The sequence below is a fragment of the Mercenaria mercenaria genome, chromosome 10, assembly GCF_021730395.1.
Source record: "Mercenaria mercenaria strain notata chromosome 10, MADL_Memer_1, whole genome shotgun sequence".
In the NCBI taxonomy this organism is placed as follows: Eukaryota; Metazoa; Mollusca; class Bivalvia; order Venerida; family Veneridae; genus Mercenaria; species Mercenaria mercenaria.
Window position 1 is genome coordinate 24,070,770 of NC_069370.1, and position 27,527 is coordinate 24,098,296.

The 27,527-nt window shown below is 36.1% G+C and overlaps 1 protein-coding gene across 2 annotated transcripts; it reads right to left on the reverse strand.

The window, feature by feature from the left end:
* On the reverse strand, positions 1 to 27,466 carry LOC123559640 (uridine phosphorylase 2-like). 2 transcript variants are annotated; one of them, XM_045351613.2, is made up of 9 exons: positions 27,399 to 27,466; positions 17,406 to 17,498; positions 16,445 to 16,562; positions 12,061 to 12,222; positions 11,310 to 11,424; positions 9,938 to 10,008; positions 6,598 to 6,736; positions 6,114 to 6,260; positions 1 to 4,883 (listed from the first exon to the last, which is right to left on the reverse strand). In XM_045351613.2, the coding sequence occupies exons 2-9, from the start codon at positions 17,471 to 17,473 to the stop codon at positions 4,744 to 4,746; spliced, it is 960 nt and encodes a 319-aa protein (XP_045207548.1). In that variant the 5' UTR covers positions 17,474 to 17,498; positions 27,399 to 27,466; the 3' UTR covers positions 1 to 4,743. The 2 variants fall into 2 exon arrangements, with proteins under 2 accessions (XP_045207548.1, XP_045207549.1); XM_045351614.2 differs by lacking the exon at positions 27,399 to 27,466 and adding an exon at positions 22,393 to 22,705.
* Between the last annotated feature and the right edge of the window lie 61 nt (positions 27,467 to 27,527).

A 27,527-nucleotide genomic window follows, 5' to 3' on the forward strand; every position in this document is an offset into this window, starting at 1 on the left:
TTTTCATTTAAATCTTTCTATTGTAATATAAATATGTATAAAACAAGGTTACAAAGCTATTACTAAAAAGAAACTTGAAAAATGTGTTAACAACAGGGTCCTATATCGCTCACATGAGATTCATAGCTTCCTTGAATAATTCTGGTACAAGATCAGGCAAGCAAAGTATCTGTGAATTTATTTTGAAATGCCAGTGTTTTCTGACAAAGATAAAACCACTATATATCAAAACTAATTGTTTTTAGGGGTTAGTGGATTTGTTGTGTAGAACACACCCTTGTTTGTACTGCTAGGCGCTTTGTCGTAACTCATTGCACAGGTCTGGCGTATTGTGGTGGTGATTGGTTTATATAAATCTCTCTCTTTTACAATGCGGTCTCGTATTCTTGCAGATCTCACATATTGGAAAGTAAAGTGTTCTGAATTTAATTATACCTCTTAATGCACACTATCTCTCTTAATGCACACTATAAATTCATTGTATCCTTGTGATCGAGTTAAATTTCAGAGAAAGAATATATATAGATTCTCTTGTCCGAATCAGTTAAAAAGACTAAAACTTCACTGATTTGTGAGACACGATAACAGAGATTTGAGTATATGCAAATGTTGAAGCAGAACTGATGTGTACTTGTATATAAAGCAGCATTGAAACTTACGTTTTTTGGTTAGTCAATTTGTTGTGGCATATGCAGATTCAGTTGTACTGCTAAGGGCTTTGCAGGAACTGGTCTGGTGTAATGTGGTGATGTTTAAATTCTCTGCATCATATATACACAGTGGAAAAAGTGACAATACCCTCTGGAGGTTAAGCTTTTGGCAAAACAGAATACTTTTTAACAGCGGTCTGATATTTGAAAACTGACAATGGTATTTTTTATTTTTAGCTCTGAGCCTCTGGAGTCCATTTATTTGTTTTTGACAAGTCAAAATGATTTCAACGATTTTGGAGGAGGGTCCCCCCAAAAAAACAATTCTATGAAATGATTTCAAAATCAAACTGAAAAGCAATTTTGGAGAACATGTCATTTGCGGATATCTTTATTTTTAGTCTTGGCAATTATGTGTTTTTGACAAATAAAAAAAAACAGTACAGTAGTTGAGTGTCTTCTGTAGGTTCAGCTTTGTAAGAAACGTCTTTTAGAGAAACATTTAGTGAAAACTATCCCATTTCTTTAAAAAAATCAAAATAATTTTGCCATGGCAAACAGAATTGTGCATGGATGACGTAGACTTGGAAGAGAATGAAGGACAGCTACACAAGGAACTGTGAAGTTTCGCTGAAACTGGCTTAGTGGTTCAGTACAGCTGTTTGTTTTTGTTGGGTTTAACAATTACACTGACACAACTGCAGGTCATATGGCTACTTTCCAGCTTCAGTGGATGAGGAAGATTCCAGATGCTTCTCCGTGCACTATTTCATCACGAGTGGGCACTTGGATAGAACCCCCTGACCTTCCTTAAGCCAGCTGGATGGCTTCCTGAAATGAAGAATTCAACGCCCCAAGTGAGGTTATGAGGACCAAGTGACTCAAAGTCAACAACCTTAACCTCTCAGCCACTGAGGCCCCAGGTTCAGTAGAAGATGTTCTTCAAAGAAAATATGGACAATGGACATCCAACAATCCTAAAAGCTCACCATGAGCACTTTATGCTCAGGTAAGCTAAAAACTTAACAACATATAACAATATTAACTCTCAGCTGTAGTATATTAATAACAATAGTTATATATCTAACAAATAATACAGAACATTTCTGTTAACAGTACAATACTGAACATTCAAGTAACATTTTGATATATAGAATGAAGACGTATATAATGTAATAACAAGTGGCACAGTTGAAAGAAAAAACAGTACTGGGCTCTTAGTTGGATGAGAGACACTGTCGAGCATCTCAGAAATAATTTCCAGTGCCTGGGCCAGGATTCAAACCCACAACCTCTTGACTGACAGGCAAGCATTTTACCACTGGACCACAGCACCACCATTTACAGATTTAATGTAAGCAGAACATTTAACATGTTACTGTTAATGATATTGCACTGAACTATGGCAATTTTCAAACACCATGAAACAAATACCATGATGCTGCTAATGTACAATAAATATAACTAGCATGATGTGGAATGTATAACAGATAAACAGCCACACAACAGTAGGCTGAAAAGTTTTCAAAGAAAATATTTCTTAAGACGCTTGGCTCAGCTTTGCAAATTACCTTTTAAGTTATATTATGCCCACATTTCATACCTGAAAACACATTACAAAAAGTGGGGTGATATACGCCCGATGTTTTAGGTCAATGGAGGACGAGCACCAGAAGGTAACCATATATCAAAGCAAAGTTGTATCATAAGCTTAGAACTTAATCATTTAAATACATAAAGAGAAATAATATCATTCATCAAGTAAGTATTCACAGTAAATTTTACTGCACCTCAGTGTAATGTGTGCATATAAAGGAAGTAAAATGTGAAATGAACCACACCATGAGAAAACCAACATAGCGCGTTTGTGACCAGCATGGATCCAGACCAGCCTACGCATCCACGCAGCTTGGTCAGGATCCATATTGTTCGCTATCGGTTTCTCTAATTGCATTAGGCTTTGAAAGCGAACAGCAAGGATCCTGACCAGACTGCGTGGATGTGCAAATGCCCTATCTTGGTTTTCTCATGGTGCGGCTCAAATAAGGTTTTTAAAAGGGATTAAAGGGGGAGGAGTAATTAAGAATTAATTTATAGCAAAACGTATTTTAACACTATTTATATACGATGGGTGGTTATATGTCGGGCTTAATAATTTCACAAGGGCGCAGCAAGAGTTCAATTATTTCGTATGATATATAACAGCCAGAGTGTATGAATACTGCTTAAATACGATTTTGCTTTAAAAAATTTTGATACTAACACGTCTTTTATTGTAAAAGTTAAAAAATATGATAGAACTGTTTCTTGGCACATGTATGGCACCAAATGGTAGGCTGTCACGCTCCTTTGTTTATACATACCAGGACCGGAAATAGTAATATGTCTGGCAGTTCCATTAGGATGCAAATGATGGTGAATTATTCTGCACAGCTAATAACCAAGTTCATGTGTGTGTAAATTAATCAAGACAGTTGTGCTAGGTACACTTCATTTTAACATGTTTTTAAGTAAAATATTTTATCTAATTTGTGAGCGCTACTTCTCGATGTGTACATGGCACTAAATATCATATTGACATGACGTCAACATAATACCTTTGTGGTGATTTATGCATTGCTAATCATATTAGAATGTGGGTAGTTGCACTCTGCACAGCATCTCATCATCACCTACCTATATTATAAGTTTCAAGTCAATAGCTTGAATAATTTTTAAGTTGTGTATGACAGACAGATTTGACCTTTGAACTCAATTTGTGACCTTAACCTTTGATTTATGACAGACATATGTGACCTTTGATTCAATTTATGACTGTAACTTTTGAACTACAAACACTGTTCATGCACTCTCCACTTCATTTTGTCAACACCTACCTATATGCCAAGGCTGAAGTCAATAATTTTTTAAGTTATGCACCTGACACAAAATATTATGTCAGATTTGACCTTTGATCTCAATTTGTGACCTTAACCTTTGACCTACCAGTTTGTTTTTGCTCATTGCCATCTAGTTATATATAACTACACTAAGTTTTAATACCTTGACTACTAATGCTCCAACACGAATAAGACCGAATGAAAGACGAACAGACACACACACAATCATATGTCTGTTTTCCAAAACAGGCATATAAAAACACAGTGGCTTTAAAATATGAAATAAACATGTTTGTCAATATAAATATAACAGTGTGTTAATTTAAAAATAGTACAAAGTAAATAAATGTAGAACTAGCCACAGTATGAATTTGTACTCCCACTGAAAAAGCTGAGAGTGGTTGTTACAAAATGATATTTAACTGTGAATGCAGCCCGCCGCTTAGCTCAGTAAGTAGAGCGTTTGTCTACGGATCGCTGGGTCGTGAGTTTGATCCTCGGGCGGGGTGTATGTTCTCTGTGACTATTTGATAAACGACATTGTGTCTGAAATCATAAGTCCTCCACCTCTGATTCATGTTGGGAAGTTGGCAGTTACTTGCAGAGAACAGGTTTGTACTGGTACAGAACCCAGGAACACTGGTTAGGTTAACTGCCCGCCGTTACATGACTGAAATACTGTTGAAAAACGGCATTAAACCCAAAACAAACAAACAAACAAACTTAACTGTGAATGCAGCTCTGCATATACAGTAAGCTTTTATATTTAGTTAAGTTAAATAAATATGATGAGGATTTCCTACATTTAACCTTAATAATACCTAAAAACAAAATGAGCCGCGCCATGAGAAAATCAACATCCGCGCAGTCTGGTCAGGATCCATGCTGTTCACTAACAGTTTCTCTAATTGCAGTAGGCTTTAAAAGCGGATGCGCAGGCTGGTCTGGATCCATGCTGGTCACAAACCCACTATCTTGGTTTTCACATGGCATGGCTCAAATATTTTGAAAAAAGATGTGCATAGTATATCTTTAAACATCATTTGAATATCAATGCCCTTCTGTATCAAGACTTAACTCCTAACTGCATACACTTATTTTCAACAGCCTACTGTGTGTCAGAATAATCATGGTCCTATCAATAACAATGAGAAAATTTAAAGATAAATAGAGTATTGGATGATATAAATTTCTTTCTAAAACAAGTACAACATCTATTTCAGTCCCATATGCTGCCGTATATACTTGGCAATAATTTTCTGCGGCCGCATCTGCCATTCTTCCAGTGTTTCATGACTAGCTGTTATTTGGTCACTTTTTAGCCGGTCCACAATCGTACAACAGATTATTGCACCTGTCAACATACACACAGAATTAGTTTTCACAAACAAGTACACGGAAATGGAAGATCAGCAATTCGGCAATCCACATAGTCTATAACAGTTTTTTTGTTATATATATTTCTTTTAAAATACTTGGTAATGATATCTATATTGTAAAAAATTCTACACAAAGCAACATCTGTTGTTAAAACACATATGCTCGAGTGTGTAATTTTCAGTATCAAGTATGCTGAAATTGACCTTCAACTTAATGACTACTACAACAACTTGTAATAACAAAGTTACAACAACTTAAACAATGTGGGTGTACATGTGACCCCACATGATGCTCAGGATCTTTAAGATTATCTTTACCAAGATAGTATTTCTTAATTAGCATGATACAACATTTCTTTGTTATATACTATGAATCTTATTAAGGAAAAGTTAGTTTAAAAATTCTGAGTCTTCAATGAAATATCCACATTTATGTGAAAAAGTGCAATATAGAGAATGTCATCACTTTGTAAGAAATGAAAACTGAGCCAGCAGTTAGTAAAACAAGAAGCCTGACCAGACCTCTGTCACTTGCCTTAGGTGGGCTTACTTTTAACTTGCTTCCTATGACCACTAAGCCAAATTGTTCTCTAGTCATATATTGGTAACCACATTGTCTATCAAAAGACTGACAAACATGAGCAAAATGATACACCTGTATTCTTTCAAAGAGGGGCAAAATAAAAGTACAGCTAACTAGATGTGTTTTAATCAAGAGTGCTACCTAACATTCTCAAGTGGAATTAATTATACACTAGAGTAATGCACTGCCTGCATGTGCCAAAACTCTTCTGTAACCAACAGAGTTATGGTTCTTGGCCTACTAATATTCTGAGGATAAACATTTATGTATAATGGGATAAACATTATGTATAATGTTTCAAAGCTATAGCTCTTATACTGTCATCAAAAAAGGAACTGTACAGGGAAAATAAACCGAAAAATAGTCTCAAAAGAAATTTTAAAGTGTCTTATACATTAAGAGAACAGATCACACACTGGCTATATCAGAATTTTCAAGTCTAACTTTCTTAGTACTTACCACAATTAAAATGTTTTTCATATTACAACTTTAACATTCACCAAAAAATGTTTTTTTTATTATTTTTTATTTACAAAAATATCTCTATTATTAAAACAACTTTATCCCTAAGAATTTCTTTTCAAATTTGTCAGCAATTTTTTAATAACTGTATTTTATTTACTTTTGACAGCAGCTCTATGTGCCATAGCAGCAAAACAGAGAGACTCCATCTCTATATTCTGTATACCCCGGTCATGTATTCTCTTCAGAAACGCCATCTTATCTTCAGCAGTAAAGTCACAGAATGCTCCATCTAGTCGTGCTTGACCTGAAATGATAATTAAATAAAAGCGCTATATACCGTCATCTGCAAACAATTGCTATTTCAAGTTGCAAAAATGGTATAGTGCCTACCAGACTGAGACCATTTAAGTATCTAACTTCACATTTAATGGGGATAATAAAATCGGAATAAGGTTGTCAAAGTTACTGCAGGAACAAGAAGATGACTGATCTCTCCCAACACTGACATTGGATACTGTGCATCATGCATTAATATGTAACTATTGGTAGATACTACTGCTTTCATAAGAAGAAGAAATTTAGTTACAAAACATATGGTTCAACCAAGGAATTTAAATATAAAAGATCTAATGTGACCTTACCTTCGTAAAAGTCGTATGTGCACATGGTTTTGCCAATGACACTTTTGTAAGCTTTGTCCTCATTGGCTATTTCCAGGAGCTCTTCACACAGATTTTTGTCAAGGAAAGCTGGATGCTGCAGTATCATACCTAATGTTGCCTATGAAATAAAATAAAAAATATTTCAGTCAAAGATGAAAAACAAGAGGGCCCTGACAGCTCTATTTTGCTCACCCAACCTAACTCTAACCCCACATAACTTAGTATCTAATTTGGCCTTGATTTCATTCAAACAAACATTCTGACCATGTTTCATGTAAATCCAGCAGATCATTAACCAAGTTTTTAATTATTTGACCTTGTGACTAGCTTTTTTTTTACCTTAGTGATCCCGTTACAATTATATCTCAAACTTTAAACAGACAAACATTCTGACCATGTGTCATGAAGATCAGGTAGAAAATGTGGCCTCTGTAGTGTTAACAAGGTTTTTACTACTGTTAAATGTAAACCAGTTGACCTAGATTTCATAGAGACAAGTATTCTTACAAGTTTCATGAAGACCAGATAGAAAATTTGGCCTCTAGAGTGTTAACAAAATTTGTCACTGAACTTACTGACCTACTTTGACACTAGATGACCCAGTTTCAACTAATTTGAAATTTTACTGAGGAAAGCATTCTGTCCAAGTTTCATTAAGATCTGGTAAATATGTGAGCTCTAGAGCATTAACAGTAACACGGATGATTACACAGGACAAAAACAGGTGTATAACAATAGCTCAACTTGTGTTCAGGTGGGCAAACAAGAGCTTTTTGTAAACTATATGCACCTCCCAAGCTCACCCAACCACACATACACAAACCCATCCCTATGTTTGCCTATGAAAGAGGTAGGTGGAATGCAATCATCTTGTAAAGTTTGATGGCTATAAACGGAAGTGTTCTTCAGATACTGATCAGGAATTATTATGGGAATTGAGGTCACTATGACCAGTTGACCTTTGACCTACAGCACAACAGGAGGTCATCCTCTTGACCAAAAGCAATTATATTTAGTGTATAAAGTTTGAATAACAAACTCACACAATCAAGCTCAAGTTATTGTTAGGAAACCAAATGGTTAACCAACTGACAGGAAGATGGACAGAGATTAAAAAAACAACACATCCCTGGACTTTGAATAGAGTATTCGCTTCACAGAATAAGCAATTTTTTAGATTTAACCTTCAATAAATTGTGTCTAAGTCAAGGAGTTGCTTTCAACATAGTTTGCTTGATTTCATTCATTGACAAGCCTTTCGTGTGAAGAAGTGGTTGACAGTAAAAAGATTTATCAAACGTTAGTACAGAATGGTGTAGTTCTCTTGTGCTCTCTGTTATATTGTATGGCACTTACATCTGCGGTGCCAAATGTTGGCATTTTTTCTTATGTTTTGAAATGATGCTGTCTTAAATTGGTGTAAATAACACCAGCCACTAAAATGACACCTTGTCATAAGATGCATACTGCGTAAATAAAACATTTAATCCAGGGAAACTACTCTAATATAACTTAATATTAAAACTGTTCACTGAGGTTATTATCGTATAAATGTCCACATTGCCCAGCTACATAACTTAGTCTTACTAATTATAACAATGCCTAAAAGGTATAGAAACAAGAAGCTGCATTCAATAAACGCTTGATGCCGGCATCCTTGTCGATACAAAGCAACCTAAGTCCAAAACGAGGTCAAGTTCAATGTCAAGGTCAAACTGAGGTCAGGTGATGTCTGAAGATGAGGAATGGTCACAGGTTACATCTGCATTAGTATCAATTCATTCTTGTAAGAGGTATGATGCTAGACGAAACGGTCCCATTTGGTTAACCAAGAGATGGCTCATATAAAGCAACCTAAGTCCAAAATGAGGTCAAGGTCAAGGTCAAACTGAGGTCAGGTGATGTCTGAAGATGAGGAATGGTCACAGGTTACATCTGCATTAGTATCAAGTCATTCTAGTAAGGGGTATTGATGCTAGACGATACAGTCCCCATTTGGTTAACCTCGTAAGGATGGACAGATGGACGGACAGGACAATCACTATATGCCTCCCGCATCAGTAGATGCCGGGGGGCATAAAAAGAACCTGTTTGTGTCATTGGTTATGCTTGCCATTAAAAATCAGTTCTAAAAATTCAGTAATATCCATGACAAAATATGTAAAATGCCCTATTACTAGTACCAATTGTTTGACAGCAAATGAAATTAAGTTATATGCATGGTTATACTGATTTGTTTCTATGTTGTTTCCTATAAACCTGACTGTTTTATGTAGGCACTTTACTTTCTTGTAGCAGTGCCATCAACATATATGTATATATTTGCATAAATTGACTACTCCTATTGTCTCAGGATTTTCTCTTATAGTTGTTGGTATCAAACGAAACCTGTATACACTGCGGATTAAGTAATAGAAAGAGCATTGAAACTCGAGGGTAGACGATTTGTACGAGGGGGCATAGCCCCCGAGTAACAATCGTTTACCCGAGAGTTTTAATGTTCTTTCTGTTTTGTATCACAGCCATCCATATATGGTAGTTGTAGGCGTTCCACATTGCCATATACAGCAGTTCAGTACTTAAAATCCTTGCTTTACAAATATAAAGCCCAGGTAAAATAAACCAATGCTAGAGCAGAAAATCGATAAAATACACTTCGCTGTCTACTGTTCCAGACACGCTGGCATACTTTCCTATCCAACAGTGCGGTAACTAGCGTGTGGGTATTAAATACCTGCACACTTTTAGTTACCGCACCCTGTACTCAGTGCTTACGAATTACCTGCACCAAATTTGTTAAGAAAGAACACCTAGCTATGATACAAATCTTATTTGTTTACATGACTTCAATCAAATTTTCAGCATGTTATACTGCAATTACCTCCCAAAAGAATGTGGCTCCCCTCTGATTACATTTTGGCAGTGGATTATAACTTCAGTATATTAGATTTGGCGCAACTAACAGTGACTGTCACACTGACCTTTCATCCTCTGACCTCAGAATGGATTCATCCACCGCCCATGGGCAGTGCTCTGTCAAATTTTGGTACTGTAGGTCAAGGGGTACTCAACATATTGAATGGAAATAGCTTTTGTACTAAATGTCATTGTGATATTGACCTTTGATCCACTAACCTCAAAATCAATATGGGTCATCCACTGGCCATGAGAAATGTTCATATCAAGTTTGAGGATCATAGGTCAAAGCAGTCTTAAGTGGAATTTATTTAGTGGAAACGAAACTGCTAACAGACGGACAGACATAAAGAAGACCTGTGCCATTCCATAATACATCATTTGGGTATATAACAATACTAACAACTTCCATATAAGGTCTTAACAGTCCATCAACAGCAGCTTCTGTAATAACAACTGTCCCTGGCTCTATACCTGAAATATAATATGGAAACCCTCTTTACTGTCAAGTTTGTTTGTACAAAGCAATAAATTAATGATCTTTGCTTAAGGAATGGCTTAAAATGTAATGCCTTTTCTTTTTGCCCTTTCCTTTTTTTATTCATTTATTTTTCCCTTACATGCATCACCTCTACATGAATGTAAAAACGTATGTAAGGAAGTTTTCTTGGTTTGCAAGTAAATGTAAAATATTTGAAGACTGATTTTAAGGTCATTACTTGCAAGATTATCATCAAACCTGCAAATTACTTGTATCATTGTCCCAGGCACAACATTACAATGGCCTTCCACTAGTTCCTATCCTGAAAAATTTAACATCAGCAGACTTAATCTAATGTTAAGACTTATTTAGACCTTTGCTGCTTCTTAGCCTGAAGAATTTCTCATTGGTACATTCAGAATGATATAAGACTTACCTAACCCCCCACTGGTTCCTAGACTGAAGATTTTCTCATCGGTACATTCAGGACGATACAAGACTTACCTAGCCCCCACTGGTTCCTAGCCTGAAGATTTTCTCATCGGTACATTCAGGACGATACAAGACTTACCTAACCCCCCATTGGTTCCCAGCCTCAAGAATTTCTCATCAGTACATTCAGGATGATACAAGACTTACCTAACCCCCCACTGGTTCCCAGCCTGAAGAATTTCTCATTAGTACATTCAGGATGATACAAGACTTACCTATCCCCCCCCTCTCCATTGGTTCCTAGCCTGAAGAATTTATCATTGGTACATTCAGGATGATACAAGACTTACCTAACCACCCCCCCCCCACCACCCCCCTCCCCCATTGGTTCCTAGCCTGAAGAATTTCTCATCGGTACATTCAGAATGATACGAGACTTACCTAACCCCCTACTGGTTCCTAGCCTGAAGAATTTATCATTGGTATATTCAGAATGATACAAGACTTACCTAACCACCCCCCACCCCTCCCCGATTGGTGCCTAGCCTGAAGAATTTCTCATCGGTACATTCAGGATGATACAAGACTTACCTAACCCCCCACTGGTTCCTAGCCTGAAGAATTTATCATTGGTACATTCAGGATGATACAAGACCCACCTCCCTCCCCCACTGGTTCCTAGCCTGAAGAATTTCTCATCAGTACATTCAGAATGATACAAGAATTACCTAGCCGCCATTGGTTCCTAGCCTGAAGAATTTCTCATCGGTACATTCAGGATGATACAAAACTTACCTAGCCCCCACTGGTTCCTAGCCCGAATAATTTATCATTGGTACATTCAAAATGGTGTAAGACTTACCTAGTCCACCACTGGTTCCTAGCCTGAAGAATTTCACATCGGTACATTCAGAATGATGTAACAGCTTTAATACTTCATGGAACACAATAGATAATGACGGAATACCCATACCATGCTGTTTAACATAAAAATTTAATATAAATATACAAAATATTCTAGGTAAGGAGCCAGTTAAGCCATTTTTTTAGACAATATGTATGTCATATTCTAATAACATTTCTAAGTGAACAAATGGTCAATTACCAACCATGCTTCTTTTATACACTTATACATACACCCAAAACATTGTGCCTATATTTGATATGCATTTCAAAATCAGCCCTAATATTTTTTGACAATATGGTCAATGCTGAAATGGAAGAAAAATACCAACATCTCTGTATAACTAACCTGACCTAGTTTTTATCCCAAATGATGCAGTTTCCAATCTATATCAGGTAGAAAATCTGGCCCCTAGAGTGTTAAAAAGGTTTTTGAACTTGTCTACGATTTTAATATCGGTAAAATTCCGCCAAGTTTCATTAAGATTCAGGCAAATTTGTGACCTCTAGAGTGTTAACAGTCAAATTGTTGATGCATGACCATATTCATATAGGCCTTATTTTGTTATTATTTTATGTTTGTTGCTGATTTTTTAGTTTCTTTTTAGTTATGCCGGTAGTGGACACATGGCTTATAGCAAATGTTTAAATCAATTTCTGTTTAGAGAATATCAGTTAATGCACATTAACAAAAGTGATTTTTAACTTACACTGACAGACAGTACTGGCCCCACTTTGTACAACACATATCTGTCGGAACCATGAGATATGTCTTTCAGTGCCATACCCGCAGGAATCTGATAATCAATTTCCTTCACCATGAATTCAGCAAACTTTTTCATACGGTTTGGTGATCCACCAAAACACACAAACTGTAAACAGTATTTGTAAAATATCATGAAACAAGGCTTTGTCAAGTGATCTTATACACTGGTTGACACAGTTACATTTACCTAGACGTGTGACCATAGGACACTGATGCCCCCACTCCTGTCACTGTCGAGGGCCATAACTCTAACGTGGCTGTGTGAAATCCCAATTAAAACATCAGGTGCACAACTTCACGTGCTGAATAACAATCCTATGAGGTTTGATGAGGTCAAATACTTTTCGAGATATGCACTATACAAATTCAGATGGATGGACAAGAGCAAATAAAGGGGAATAACTTCATCAAAATGAAAGCAAGAGTTATGACGCCTAAGCCATTCAGCTGGTATTATTGAGAAAGGCCTGTATGAAGTTTCATTCAGTTGTAATGAGTAATAATTGAGATATTAGCTCGATGAGAATTGTTAACACAGAATGCCAATGCTGGGGGTATTGCAATAGCTCTGGTGACTTTTGTCACCGCAAGCTAAAACTAATTTTTTCCTTTAGCATATTCAAGAAAAAGATTCATTTACATGAACTCGGACCATACATTTAATGTTTCTCATATTAAACTAAGTCACAACCTGTGAGATATATGATGTTTACATATCTGCTTTCCAGAGACTCAAAATGTAATATTTGAGGTAAAATTATTTATATATTAGAATTTTCCTTCCTTATTTTAACTGACTATCTTAAGTTTATGAAGAACTGCTTTAAAAATGTTCTATAACTATTTTTTTTCATGAAAATACATTACATATTTCCCACATTTCTGATATTTCGCAAGGACAGAACTTCTCCCAAATCTGCTATATCCAGTGTGTACATACCACGTGGTTTGTGACGTCATTTTCGGGTATTACGGCAAGAAAATTTATAAACAAAATCCGTCGATTCAGAACTTAAAAGCACCGTAAGTACTTCATTTTTTCACCGATTTTAATAATTCTTTTACGAGGCTCAAGCCAAGATAGTGGGCTATAAACATAAGACAAAGTTTTCCTGAAATTCTAAGCAGTTTTTGCATAGGTCGGTTCCAACCCTGAAATTCGGCAAATTCTCGGAGGGTAATACGGCAAGAAAAACCAGTGTTTTACAAAATACTGCAGGATTGCTTTCCTTTACATTGTTCTGCCTTTCACCGCTGTTTATTTCGGTTCCAAGAAGTTCAGCGAATCACTTGACTGAAAATGAAATGGTAGGTTTCTCTGTGAAAACCTATGTCTTCGGAAAATGCTAATACGGCAAGAATGATATGACGGCAAGCAGATTCATGAATACTCCTATTGTCCCTAACAGCAGTTGAGACTTACTTCTGTCGGCAGGTTAGTAAATAGGGCATACATACATAGTGCATGGTATGCTAAACTTGAGGGAACCGTTTATAAACAGTAAGCCCTATTTCATTTTTGAAGTTTTGACAAAACATTTTTCCGTATGCCTGGGATTTATTAAAAAGAATAATTCAGTGGTCTGTTTTCAAAATTATTGTTACGTTTTCATGCACTTACAGTCCAAAGGAAAAATTGGGGCTTTGCTATACTATGAGAGCGATAAAGGACTGTCATGGCTGTCTTAAGATTATTTTTTAAAGTTTGTCTGTTTAACACAACTTGAAAATACGTTTTGCTAATATTTTTGGCAAGTAAAGTGATTGCACAGGCACAGTTTTACATTCTATTTTACGAACATGATTCTGAAACGATATTTTGAATGATTGTAATTTTGTTCTAAAAGATATTTATCGTTTGTCAAAAATAATTTGATACTATGACAACTTACGTATAGGGGTCTAAAGAATGCATGTAATACGGTACAATTTTGATATTAGATTATGCAAAATCTTAAGAAAATTCAAATTTATAATGTTACGTTTACCGAACAGAATAAACCTTCTTTTCTTTTCTTTTCATACTTTTACTTTTATGCCCCCTTTTTAGGACATAAAGTTTTAGCACTTTCTGGATTAATCATTATATGACTGGACATATAATTCTTACGTTTTATGTTAAGCCCAAGTTATCTTCAGTAATGATTCTGCGATCCTTACAATAACTAGGGTCATAACTTAGTAAACAACTGTTTCATGACATGACCTGTATTAAGAAGATGTTACACCGACCCTTGATTCCGTCTGTGACAACTATGTTTTATTTACCAACATTTATGCCTCAGGAGCAGATCAATATCGCAATGATATGTGCTCTTTGGTTAATTACTAACGCTTTATTCAAAGGTCAGGCAATATTTTTTTCTCTCACGTTCGGTGTGGTCTTTATGAGATATAAGGAATCGTTGGTTTACGCGTTGAAAGTGTCCAAATATTTAAGAAAATATTTTAACACATTACGTTTTGTATATTGTTTTTATTTTTTTGAAGGTGCATCTGCATTTTACACTCTAGTATGACATACTAGAAGTACACATGCATATTTTTGTTATTAATAATTCTATGGTTTACAATGATTAAACTGTGATTAATGGACGATACGACAAATGCAGAGTCGAGATGGAAATCCTTTGCACTTACTAAGTTTCAATGTGTATAATATGTCGTTGCGTTACTTGCGTGTATGGAAACTACAAAGCTGGCTTGGTGACCTTTTGTAGTTTTTGCATTTGTTGTGTTACCATTGCTTTCTTGGGTCTGATAAAATGAATTGTTCAATTTTACTTAAATTTTACTGTTATGTTTTACATTTCAAAACATTTCATAAACTAAAATTTGTAACTATCTGCTTATACTGTCATAATTTAATGTGTAATGCGTTAATTTTATTAAAATAAGTAACTTGATCGAAAATTTCAATTTCTGTGTGTAACCATAATCTCGAAATCTCAGACTTATTTCGAAATGCAGTTTCGATACATTATCAATTACTATTATAGATAGGCATTGTTCAGAGGCCCAGCTATCACTATTTAAATGATTGATAAGTAAACACATAATTTGAATATGTAGGATATATTTTCAATTTTAAACACTTTTTAGCAGTTTGACTCTTTTAAGATGGTTGTTAGCATTCGCGGATGCAACAGTATAGACACATAGGGACGCATTTATAAGATACCTCTTGTGACTATAAATAAAGTAGAAATTAGGAAACTTCTCTTGAAAACTCTAATTAGATAACAAGTAATGAAACAGAAAAAAACAGATCTACTAAATGATCTTTAAGAAGCATTGAAAAAAGCCGTTCTTTCATATCATATCATACTGAAATTTATCTAAAGAGAAGCTAAAGAAATCTGCAAACTGGTATTATACATGAGGAAACGAGTCTCAAACTCAATAATTCGCGAAACTGTTCGTAAAGGAACAAAAGGCATAGTCATGAATCTGCTTGCCGTCATATCATTCTTGCCGTATTAGCATTTTCCGAAGACATAGGTTTTCACAAGTGGTCTGCAGGCCTTCTTGGAACCGAAATCAACAGCGGTGTAAGGCACAACAATGTAAAGAAAAGCAATCCTGCATTATCTTGTAAAATACGGGTTTTTCTTGCCGTATTACCCTCCGAGAATTTGCCGAATTTCAGGGTTGGAATTGACCTTTGCAAAAACTGCTTAGAATTTCAGGAAAACTTTGTCTTATGTTTATAGCCCACTATCTTGGCTTGAGCCTCGTAAAAGAATTATTAAAATCGGTGAAAAAATGAAGTACTTACGACCTGCTTTTAAGTTCTGAATCGACGAATTTGTTTATAAATTTTCTAGCCGTAATACCCGAAAATGACGTCACAAACCACGTGGTAAGTACACACTGATATCACACTATGTGAGAAATCTTTAGAATATTTCAGTAGCTGCCACCCCTCCAGGGACCAGGATGGCCAACCAACGTGACTCTTGGATACCGCACACATGGAGAAAATGCCCCAATTCAAGCAACATTCTGCCTACCGTAAATAGTGTCTGTGATCAGTTCTCAGTACTTTTTTCAAACACTTGCCCAACTGTGAGCATGTTATCTGCACAGCTTTTACACAAAGAATCAGTGATGTGTACAGTATTCAAAAGTCATGTGGGTTGACCACCCTGAGGGACAGTGTCTTAAAAAACTTGTAGTATATGTTCTCACCAAACCTTTCTAAGTAAACAAAATTGTAAAGATTTCCTATATTTTTCAATCTAATTTTTTCCATGGATATTTACAATAATTAAATTCTTTTTTACCTAAATACATTGATGGGAATAAGTAGTAAGAAAAGACATTACCTTGACATCTGAAAACATTGCAGGCAAGTCATTGGCTTTGTTACTGAGGTCCAAGTGGTACAAAACATCCTCTGACAAGTGTTCTATATGAGGGTTCCGCACACTGACTGGGCCATCCCTTCAATTACAATTACATTTATTCCTAATTTTATACACTTACATTTTAAGGTTTAGCAGTATATCAACAAACTACAAAAATATTTGGTAAATGAACATCACCTTTACCATCAATCTACCTGACAGTCGTTTTGTAGAGTAATGTACGTGTTTTATATGCTGTTCAATTTTCATGCTAAACAATTCTTTCTTTCAATAAATTGGTGTTGTTTGATTTTTTCCCCAAAATATGGACCCTGCCCTTTAAACAAACAAATTCAATTTATTCCCAGTGAAATGTCTGGTCCCATTTAGTTAACTTTTACCCTGCTAAATTTCTAAAATGTTTTACCCTGCTAAATTTCTAAAATGGACTGGTTCATCTTTCAACTTGGGCAGTATCATTAATTATTTGAAGGGGTGTTTACTGAAAATTTACTAACTGAATTGCAAACAGTGCAGACCATGATCAACCTGCACAGACTGCAGCAGGCAAGAGGTTAAAAAACTAAAGTCATTGCAGATTTGGTCACAGAAATGAAAATGAAATATACATGTTTACAGTTTACAATCCATCTTTACTTTATAATCATTTAAGGGGTTATAACTGTTGCATTAACAGGGCAAGTGAGAAGACATTTGCTAATACATAAAACCATTCAAATCACATATCATTATCAAAGGAATATCCAGGTCAAGTTTCATCAACTTACACAAAATGATTCACTGGAGATGTCAATGGACAACAGTCACTGACAATGTAAGACAGTGAGTGATTGATATAACTCACCCGGGGGAACACTTCATGTTCCAATCAGCGAAAAATCATAATACTAATCAGATTGTATACTTAATAGCTGCTTACCTAGGAGTTATCCGACCACTGATATCCTTTTCAACATCCAGATCCATGAATCTTGGATAGTTTGACATTTCTTTATGAACTGTACTGTATATGCTGAAAATTAAATGAATAAAGTTATATGAACATTATACACTGATGCAGCTTCTGACCCTCTTTAGTTAGAAACAAGACATTCAAATGGGCCTTAGCCACTAACCTGTGTAGGACCCTGATCTTTTCAGCTTTATTCTGACTATTGTTCAGTGAATATGCATCAAACGTTTCATGAAAAAAAAGTCATTTAAGTTTGTTCTGGAGGTCACTAAATGTAGTCATGAAGAACCATTTGAACAAAACTTGAGAAGGTCCAAGGATGCCTGAATGTTTCTGACCAATATTTTATAAACAAGAACTTGTTTAAAGGTTTTCCTCTACTTTTCACAGTGGCAGAAAACTGAAAAGGTCCATACAAGGATGCTTGTGATCTAGTTTGGTGCATATTCACCTAATGGTTCATGAACAGAAGTTGTCTGAAGACTTTTCCTTTTTAGCACTGGCAGCCCCCAAATGTAGTCTAGTATACTTCAGTGTGGCTACACCACAAATCTCAGTTTTGAATATACGATTAGAACTTTTTATTATGAATACTAAAAAATTTCATAGAATTCCAAATAATCCAAAGCACTACGAAATAAGGAAGTTCTTGTGTATTCTTAAGAATTCAAATTAATTCAGTAAGTGTTCCAAACAAATCAAAACTTTTTCTGCTTTTTAATATTAAGGCCATGGCCATAAAAACATTTAGGGTCAGGCCAAAAATTTAGGATAGGTCGGGGTATTGGAAACAAACAATTTTTTATGCCTTATAATAATATAACCTTAGTTTTGCTGTTTAAAGAAGTAAAATTAGCCTTCTGAACAGGACAAGAGAGTACTGGACTGAGTTCATTTAGAATACAGTTAGCAAGTACATTAAATTCAAAATTTGTGTCTTAACCCTTATCATGTTGGACACGATTAATTCTGCCTTTGTGACCAGTGTCACCTTTTAATGTCTATCACTCAATCTTATTGTTCACTCAATAAAGTTTAAAAATAAAATTTTTGTTACTAAAAATTTATTAATAGAATTAAAATAAAATGTATGTTTTCTACGCAAATATTTACAAAACAAGAGCTGTCTGTCGACAGCATGCTTGACTATTGATGAAGTATGGCCTCAAAATATTACCAGAGATTTTCAGACAAAAGAAGAAAACTAGATACGACAATGTACCTGTTTTTTGCAGATTTGGATAAGTCTTGTACTATATGATGGTAAGCAAGTGTTCAAAGTTTCAAAGCCATATATCAAACAGTTTAGACAAAATATGGAATTGTATATGAAACTTAACTAATTTCTATGTAAAAAAAGGGCCATAACTGAGCTAAAGTCCTTGTCCTAATTATGTAGACTTGCCTTCATATGTAGACTATGACTGTAAACAAGTGGTCAGTTTCAAAGCCATATGACAAACAGGTTAGGCAAAATATAGACTGGTATGAAAAATTTAACTGATTTCCAAGTCCAAAACGGGCCATAATTCAGCCAAAATAGTTGACAGAGTTATGTACTCTTGCCTTCAGATAGAAATCATGATGATCAGCAAGTGTTCAAAGTTTCAAAGCCACATGTCAAATAGTTTTGACAAAATGTGGACTTGTACGAAAACTGAACCAATTTCCAAGTCCAAAAAGGGCCATAAATCAGCCAAAATAGTTGTCAGAGTTATGTACTCTTGCCTACAGATGGAAATCATAATGATAAGCAAATGTTCAAAGTTTTAAAGCCACACGTCAAATAGTTTTGACAAAACAAGGACTGGTTCGAAAAACTTAACCAAGATTTGTAAGTTAAAAGAGGCCATAATTCAGCCAAAATCCTTGATGGAGTTATGTACTCTTGCCTAAAACTGGACATGGTGATGGTTCACAAGTGTTGAAAGTTTCAAAGCTTTATCTCAAAAGGTTTTGTCAAAATGTGGACTGGTACGAAAAACTTAACCAAGGTGTGATGCCGACGCCGTGGTGAGTAGGATAGCTCTACTTATTCTTCGAATAGTTGAGCTAAAAATAAATATAATTCAATTTTCATAAATATTAATATATAGATGAAATAGATAAATTGTAATTAAACTGAGATATCATGTTACATACTATTCATCATGCACTTCATATTTTAATTAATTTATTAATTAATTAATTATTCTTTATGATACAGCACACATAATGACATATGGTTCGGTTTTGAGGTCACAATGTTTTTGACTTTAAATAACGGAACAATCTGTTATTTAGGTAATATTCACGAATAGAATTATTCAGTACAATAAATGTAAGTGTTTAATTTCACCAACACAAAAATTTATCACCTTAATAGTCTCTTAATGTATTCTGCAGATGCAGGGTTCATATTCAACATTACAGTTCGCCCAAGTTGCTTTGCCAATGCAATTGCTCTATTTCATTCAAATCTGGCCATTCTATTTCGCATACAGTTGTGTCACATCAACTGTATGTATTAAATTTAATTGAGTTGTGACCTTGACCTTGAGCTGACATGGCTTACTCATAAATTCTGCACATTGTCTTGATGAGGTGACCATTTGACCCAACTTTCATGATTATCCTTCAAGGGGTTTAGGAGATACAGAGCGACACGAAATTCAAGGCTCAAATCTTTGACCTGGAGTTGTGACCTTGACCTTGAGCCAACATGCCTGACTCATGGGTTCTGCACATTGCTTGATGAGGTAATTATTTGACCCAAGTTTCAAAATTATCAGTCAAGGGGATTAGGAGATACAGAGAGGACACAAAATGGAAGACTCAAACCTTTGACCTTGAGTTGTGACCTTGACCTTGAGCCGACATGGCTGACTCATGGGTTCTGCACATCATCTTGACGAGTTGATCATTTGATCCAAGTTTCATGAAAATCCTTCAAGGGGTTCAGAAGAAACAGAGCGGACAAGAAAGTTACAGAAGGACAGAAGACAGAAGGATGGACGGAGACCATTCCTATAACCCCCCGCCACGAGTGATTAAAAATTATATAATACAAAATCAGTGTGTTGTCATGTGCAAAGAAAATAAGTTATTGTATCTAATGCTTCAATGACTAGAAAAATTTGCCTGGACTCCAGAACTTTATTGACACAGCTGGTGAAACTTTCTGCTGATGAAACATAATGAATAGTATTTTGCATAAAAATGGAATTTACTTGTACAAGACAGTATCAATGAAACAAGAGGGCCATGACAGCCATAGATCACTCATCTGAGTTTGACAGATTGCTTGAACAATTTTTGTAGGTCAAGTGGAAAATATCTGTGCAATTATTTTGAGCCTTTTCTGATAAGATCTTTAATCTTTAGCCTAGCAGGCAGCAATTCATTCTGCCTTTGCGACCAGTGCAGACCAAGATCAGCCTGCACATCCGTTTAGTCTGATCATGGTCTGCACTGTTCACTATTCACTCAGTAAATTTTCAGTGAACACCCCTTCGAATAATAAGAGGTACTGTCCAAATTGAATGATGGAACAGTCCATTTTAGAAATTTAGCAGGGCAAAGGTTAAAGTACCCACTATATGCATATTAGCAAGTACCTTATCCATATATGAACAAGAGTGGCAGACTGTCACAAAATATGCCCGTCATCGAACTTGGCCTAATTCAAGAGCCATAATCCAAGAGTGCCTGGGGCGATTTGGCTGGTTATTGAACTTGGCCGAGATATTATGCCCACAAACATTGTCAGCAAGTTTGGTGAAGATCCGATGAAAACTGTTTGACTTAGAGGGCGGACAAGGCTAAATTCAGATTTTGAGTAATTCAAGGGCCATAATGCAAAAGTGCCTGGGGCGATTTGGCTGGTTATCAAACTTGGCCGAGATATTATGCCCATAAACATTATCTGAAAGTTTGCGGAAGATTGAATGAAAACTGTTTGACTTAGGGAGCGGACAAGACAAAATTCGCAGTTTTTCGAGTAATTAAAGGGCCATAATCCAAACGTGCCTAGGGCGATTTGGCTGGTTATCGAATTTGGCTGAGATATTATGCCCACATTTGCAGATTTCAAGTAATTCAAGGGCCATAACTCAAGAGTGCCTAGGGTGATTTTGCTGGTTATCGAACTTGGCCGATATTATGCCCACAAACATTGTAACCAAGTTTGGTGAAGATCAAATGAAAACTGACTTAGATAGCGGACATGCTTTTTGATGCCGACGGCCCGCCCGCCACGGGTGTTCCCATAATACGCCCCACTCATTCAGAGACAGGCATACAAAAAGTGGCCTCTAAAGTGTTAACTTGATTTTTCTATCATTTGTTAAATATCTCTGGAAACCCAGTTTAAAATTTAACCCCATTTCGTAGACAAATATTCTGACAAAGTTTATGAAGAGGAGGTAGAAAATGTGGCCTGTATAGTGTAAAAATGGTTTTCTTATTAACTGACCTGCCGTCCTAGTGTTTGAACCAAGATGACACAGTAACAAACTGACTATTCTGACTAAGTTTCATTAAAATTGGGGATTGTGGCCTTAGAATGTTGACAATCAAACTGTTGATGATGCACTACAGACACAGCTCACACTGAGTACTTAATGCTCAGGTGATCTAAAAATGTAATTAGAAATAAAATGATTACTATTACGAAAAATGAGTTGTTGATGTAATGAACCCCAGCTGCATAGTGACAGGCCACCATGCTAAGAGTAGTTATAACAAGTAGAGACTCTATCTATTAAATAAGGCAAAGCAGATTTCCCTCACTGGCAGTTGAGTCTATAAACTGAACTCTCAAATGACAAAATCAAACTTTTAAATACATAATAAATAAAATTAAAAGTGAACATACATGTATTTCAGATCATTTACTAGTTATACTTACTGATAAATATTTATACCACATAACACAATAACTGAAAATACAGCCCATGAAGTCTAAAAGACTTACCTTCAATGCTGCCCTTGAATAGAAGAAATTAAAGCAGCTCTCTTAAGCCCAGTCAGAGGATGCACTAGTTAGCATGACAAGAGTGGAAATATGTTCAATTTTACTGGTATTTGTATGCAGTCAACTGTATCACAGTAAAATTACATTATATATTCAAACAGAGAACCATGTCTTGTGTACAGATGTTATATTGTTAACAATACACATATTTTTTGTCATTTTCTGTAAGTCCTGAAACAGTGATCTTTTATCAGCAGTACTGGTTGGTAACCAGTTTCCAGACACCTTTTCATATTTCAGCTCCATTATTCCCTTAAATAATATTTGACATAAATGAAGCCCCACACTGTACAAACTTCAGCTCCTTCGACATCCGATGGTGTTATCAGCATCGCGTTGTGACGTAAAATATGGGTTCCATCGGGCCTCAAAATGAATGGGATCACTAAAAAAAGTTATTTTCCCCATGAGGTAAACCAGTAGCTGGACAAATATTCTGACGATGTTTTGCTGATATTTTGATATCAAATTAAGTAATTAAACTATTTTTACACATTTCTTTTCATTTATTTCTTCAAAAATGCACATGTAACATTACCCGACATTAAATACCGGTACCAGCTACAAAAGCAAACTGAGGTTGACTATAAAAAACTTGAATTTCGTCTAACACGAATTCTTGATAATTCCAATAGACTTAGAATAAAATTACTGCAAAAATAGACAGCCCTGCATTTTATGTAACTATTACCATGAAATTAAAAGTAGCACATGTTATCAGAAGACAATCAATATGTAGTTTAAATATTTCTTCTCAAAACAAAAACATTTCTGTAAAATTATTTTCAAATCGAGCCAGCAGTTTCAGAGAGAAGACTTTCAAATTTTCCATACAGCCATATCGGGAAAACCCCACCACTGCCTTTTTATTATTTGAAGGAATATTGTCAAGGGTCACTTTAGGTACACTGCAGTGAAATTATCTTGCAACTGGACTAGTAGTTTCAGAGAAAATCCAACTGTCATCACTTCAAAGCTAAGAAGGACCTTGATGAAGACTGAACAAAGCATGCCAAACAAGATGGCTCGTCGTTAACCAGTCAGTACAGACAACACTCCTGAAATATCTGTGTGTGCTGCAAACACTAAATACTCAATACTACAATCGTCTGACACTGCTGCAATGGGACTGCTTACAAAGGTAAGAAATGTTAAATTCCTGAGCACTATTTACATTCCCAGTGATATTCTACCAGTTCTTGATGCAGTATGAACAAGAGCTGTCTCCATAGGATGACACATGCCCCCAATGGCACTTTGAATGAATAGTTATGGCCGATGTTAAGAGTTTAGGACCTGTGACCTACGGAGCTGGGTCCTGTGCGCGACAAGTCGTCTTACTGTGTCACACATTCATGCGTATTTATTTTAAAATCCATGCATGAATGACAATGATATGGACCGGACACGCCCATCAATGCACTATCATGAAAAATGACCTTTAATGTTTAAGTGTGACCTTGACCTTTGAGCTACGGACCTGGGTCTTGCGCGCGACATGTCTTACTGTGGTACACATTCATGCCAAGTTAATTGAAAATCCATCCATCGATGACAAAGATATGGACCGGACACGCCCATCAATGCACTATCCTTTAACGTCTAAGTGTGACCTTGACCTTTGAGATACGGACCTGGGTCTTGCGCGCGACATGTCGTCTTACTGTGGTACACATTCATGCCAAGTTATTTAAAAATCCATCCATCGATGACAAAGATTTGGACCGGACACGCCCATCAATGCACTATCCTTTAACGTCTAAGTGTGACCTTGACCTTTGAGCTACGGACCAGGGTCTTGCGCGCGACATGTCGTCTTACTGTGGTACACATTCATGCCAAGTTATTTGAAAATCCATCCATCAATGACAAAGATATGGACTGGACACGCCCATCAATGCACTATCCTTTAATGTAAAAGTGTGACCTTGACCTTTGAGCTACGGGCCTGGGTCTTGCGCGACACGTCGTCTTACTGTGGTACACATTCATGCCAAGTTATTTGAAAATCCATCCATCGATGACAAAGATATGGACCGGACACAAAAATTGCGGACAGACTGACAGACAGACGGTTCAAAAATTATATGCCTCCCTTCAAAAATGGAACAGTTGACTCTCATGAAAAGGGTTAACAATAGATTACGCTAACAATAGATTACGCTTAAGACAAATCTGCCAAAGTTCTTCACCATTGGATATGCTAGAGGTTGACAGGCAGCCAGGAGGGAGGCTTGCTTTGTGTGACTTTCAAATCACAAGTCAACATAAAGTGACAACACACAATCTCCTACTGAAGTATGCTGGTAATGCTCAAATGCAAGTTGGACAAAAGGTTTGAACAATAAATGTAGCCAATTCTGTCATCATTAGCAATATTTCAGCCATTGCAAAATCCTAACAAGCACCATCAAATTTTTAGGATCTACAATGTATTGACAAATTGGTATAATCTCTTTCACATCAAACAGTGACACTGATGAAACAGAAACATATGAGATGAATGTGGAATAGAGAAAAATTACAGCAAGATAAGCTGTTCTGGAAAAGGGATACTGCAAAATACCAAGATTCTGACACAACACTCATAATGAAACCAACAGGATAGTGTCTACAGCAGATTTATGAAGGTGAGCATTTTTATGGACAAAAGGATACTACAAAAGAGGGTTCAAATACTGCCCCCCCAGCCCCGCCCGTAGCCCCCTCATCACAAAGGGGCACTGCCTCCTTCCCTGAAAAGGGAGGACCCCCCAGATCTCCCTCTACATCTTTTAAACTTCCTCCTTCTAACTATTTATATTAGAATTGAAACTAGAAGATGATTTTCTCCCCCAAAGCATTGTAGTAACAGGCAAGAAGTCAATACAGGACAGGAGCAAAAATCAAAGTGACTCTGATGGTTGGCAAAGTGACTGAAATGCAATAGGGATCATCTACTCAGTATGCCCAATCATCCCATGCAGTTTCAATGTTCTAGGTCAAGTGGCTCTCAAGTTATGAATTGGAAATGGTTTTCCATGTTCCGTCCCCTGTGACCTCGACCTTTAATGGAGTTACCTCAAAATCAATAAGTGTCATCTGTTCTGCATGTCAAATCATTGTATGAGGTTTCAGCATTCTCAAGTGGTTCTCAAGTTATTCATCGGATATTGTTTTCCATGTTCAGGTCCCTGTGACCTTGACCTTAAATGGAATGATCTCAAAATCGACAGGTTCATCTATCCAATCACCTTATAAATGAAGTTTAAACATTATGGGACAAGTGGTTCTCAAGTTATTGATCAGAAATGGTTATCCATGTTCAGGCCTCTGTGATCATGACCTTTAATGGAGTGACCCCAAAATCAAAAAGGAATTATCTGCTTTGCATGTGTTCAATCATCCTATGAAGTTTTGATTGCATAGCCTAGTGGTAGAGCATTCACTTCGAGTGCGGAAGTTTGTGAGTTTGATTCCCGGCTGCGTCATACCAAAGATGAGAAAAATGGTACCAGTAGCTCACCTGCTTGACACTCAGCATTAAAAGGGAAACTGGCTTCTTTCCTCTCATACCCTCGCAATAGATTCCATCAGGAATTTGGGTGTTGAGCATGATTGATGTAAGTTGAAGAACTTGCTTAACAATCAATCTAAAATAAATTATGTTTAAACTATGATGTTTCAACATTCTGGGTCAAGTGGTTCTCAAGTTATTGATCAAAAACGGTTTTCCATGTTCTGGCCCCAGTGACCTTGAGCTTTAATGGAATGACCCCAAAATCAATAGAGATCGTCTACTCTGTCAAGTTTGAAGATTCTAGGTCAAAAATAATATGATTGGTTCTGGTAATGAACTGCAATGGATTCTGACCCCAGTGACCTTGACCTTTGATGAAGTGACTTCAGAATCAATAGGGGTCATCTTTTTTCTCACTCTTTCATGCATGATGCCAATCTGTTTTTATTGTGATAACATTGTAGATGACAGAGGCGGGTGTGGCACTGTGTATGACCCTCTCAAGCCCCTTTTCCCTCTCGACATCTTTCTTTCGGTAGGTTGGGATAAGTACTTTACTTGGGGAATTAGGTTTTCTGTCTCACACTTGTCACATACCCAACTGTCAACTACTAATTCCTTATTTATGCCTATAGACTTGTATTTTTACTTGCATGTACCAATATAATATGCTTATCTTTTTTTGCTATGCTTTAACCATGTACTTTTCTTTCACAGCCTTTTTTTAATAGTTATATTATTTTTTTCATATGTTTGTCGGGAAATAGCTTTAAGCTAATGTTTTTGTTATATATAGTATCCAACGTTAAATAAAGTTTCTTGTATCTTCTTGTATCTTGTATCTTGTAACTCTGCATGTCCAATCATGACTTACTTATCTATTACAAAATGTGATGAACAAGCTGCTAATTAATAGTCTTTTAACTGCAGTATATATAAGCCTGTATTAATACCCTGCGCCAATAATGAAACACTGACAAAACACCCATCATGCAGATGATAGTTATCGGCATGACCGTCCTGCAAATAAGAAATATAATTTGCTCAACTGTCATGCCGACAGACACTTCCAGCAGCTAAACAGCGTGTGCCGCAAATTTGAAACATATTGGCCCTCAGAGGCCAAGACATTCAAGCCAATCCTGGGCAAAAATTATCCAGCATACATCTATAATTCATTAACTAAATACTAAATGAATATATATAACTTGCTGATGTATTTGTTTTTTGTCCTTGAATGTTTATATCATATACTATTGTCATAATCATACTAATAAGTAATAATTAGTCCGTAATTTATTGATCAAACAAAAATTATGTGCTTAATACTTATGTAGATCTAGCCCTGTTGCGCAATTCAACAGTGTTTATTTTCCAGCTTATCTCAAGATTTTTTTCTCAAAATATAGATATATGAATTTAAAACTATTAATTATTTAAAACATACTTTACATCTACTGTACATTATCCGAAACTCGAAAAGTAGATGATAAATTATTTCCGATTGTATCTAATCCCCGTACCGTACCCGTACCGTACATATACCTTATAACCCTAGCTAATATACAGAATATGT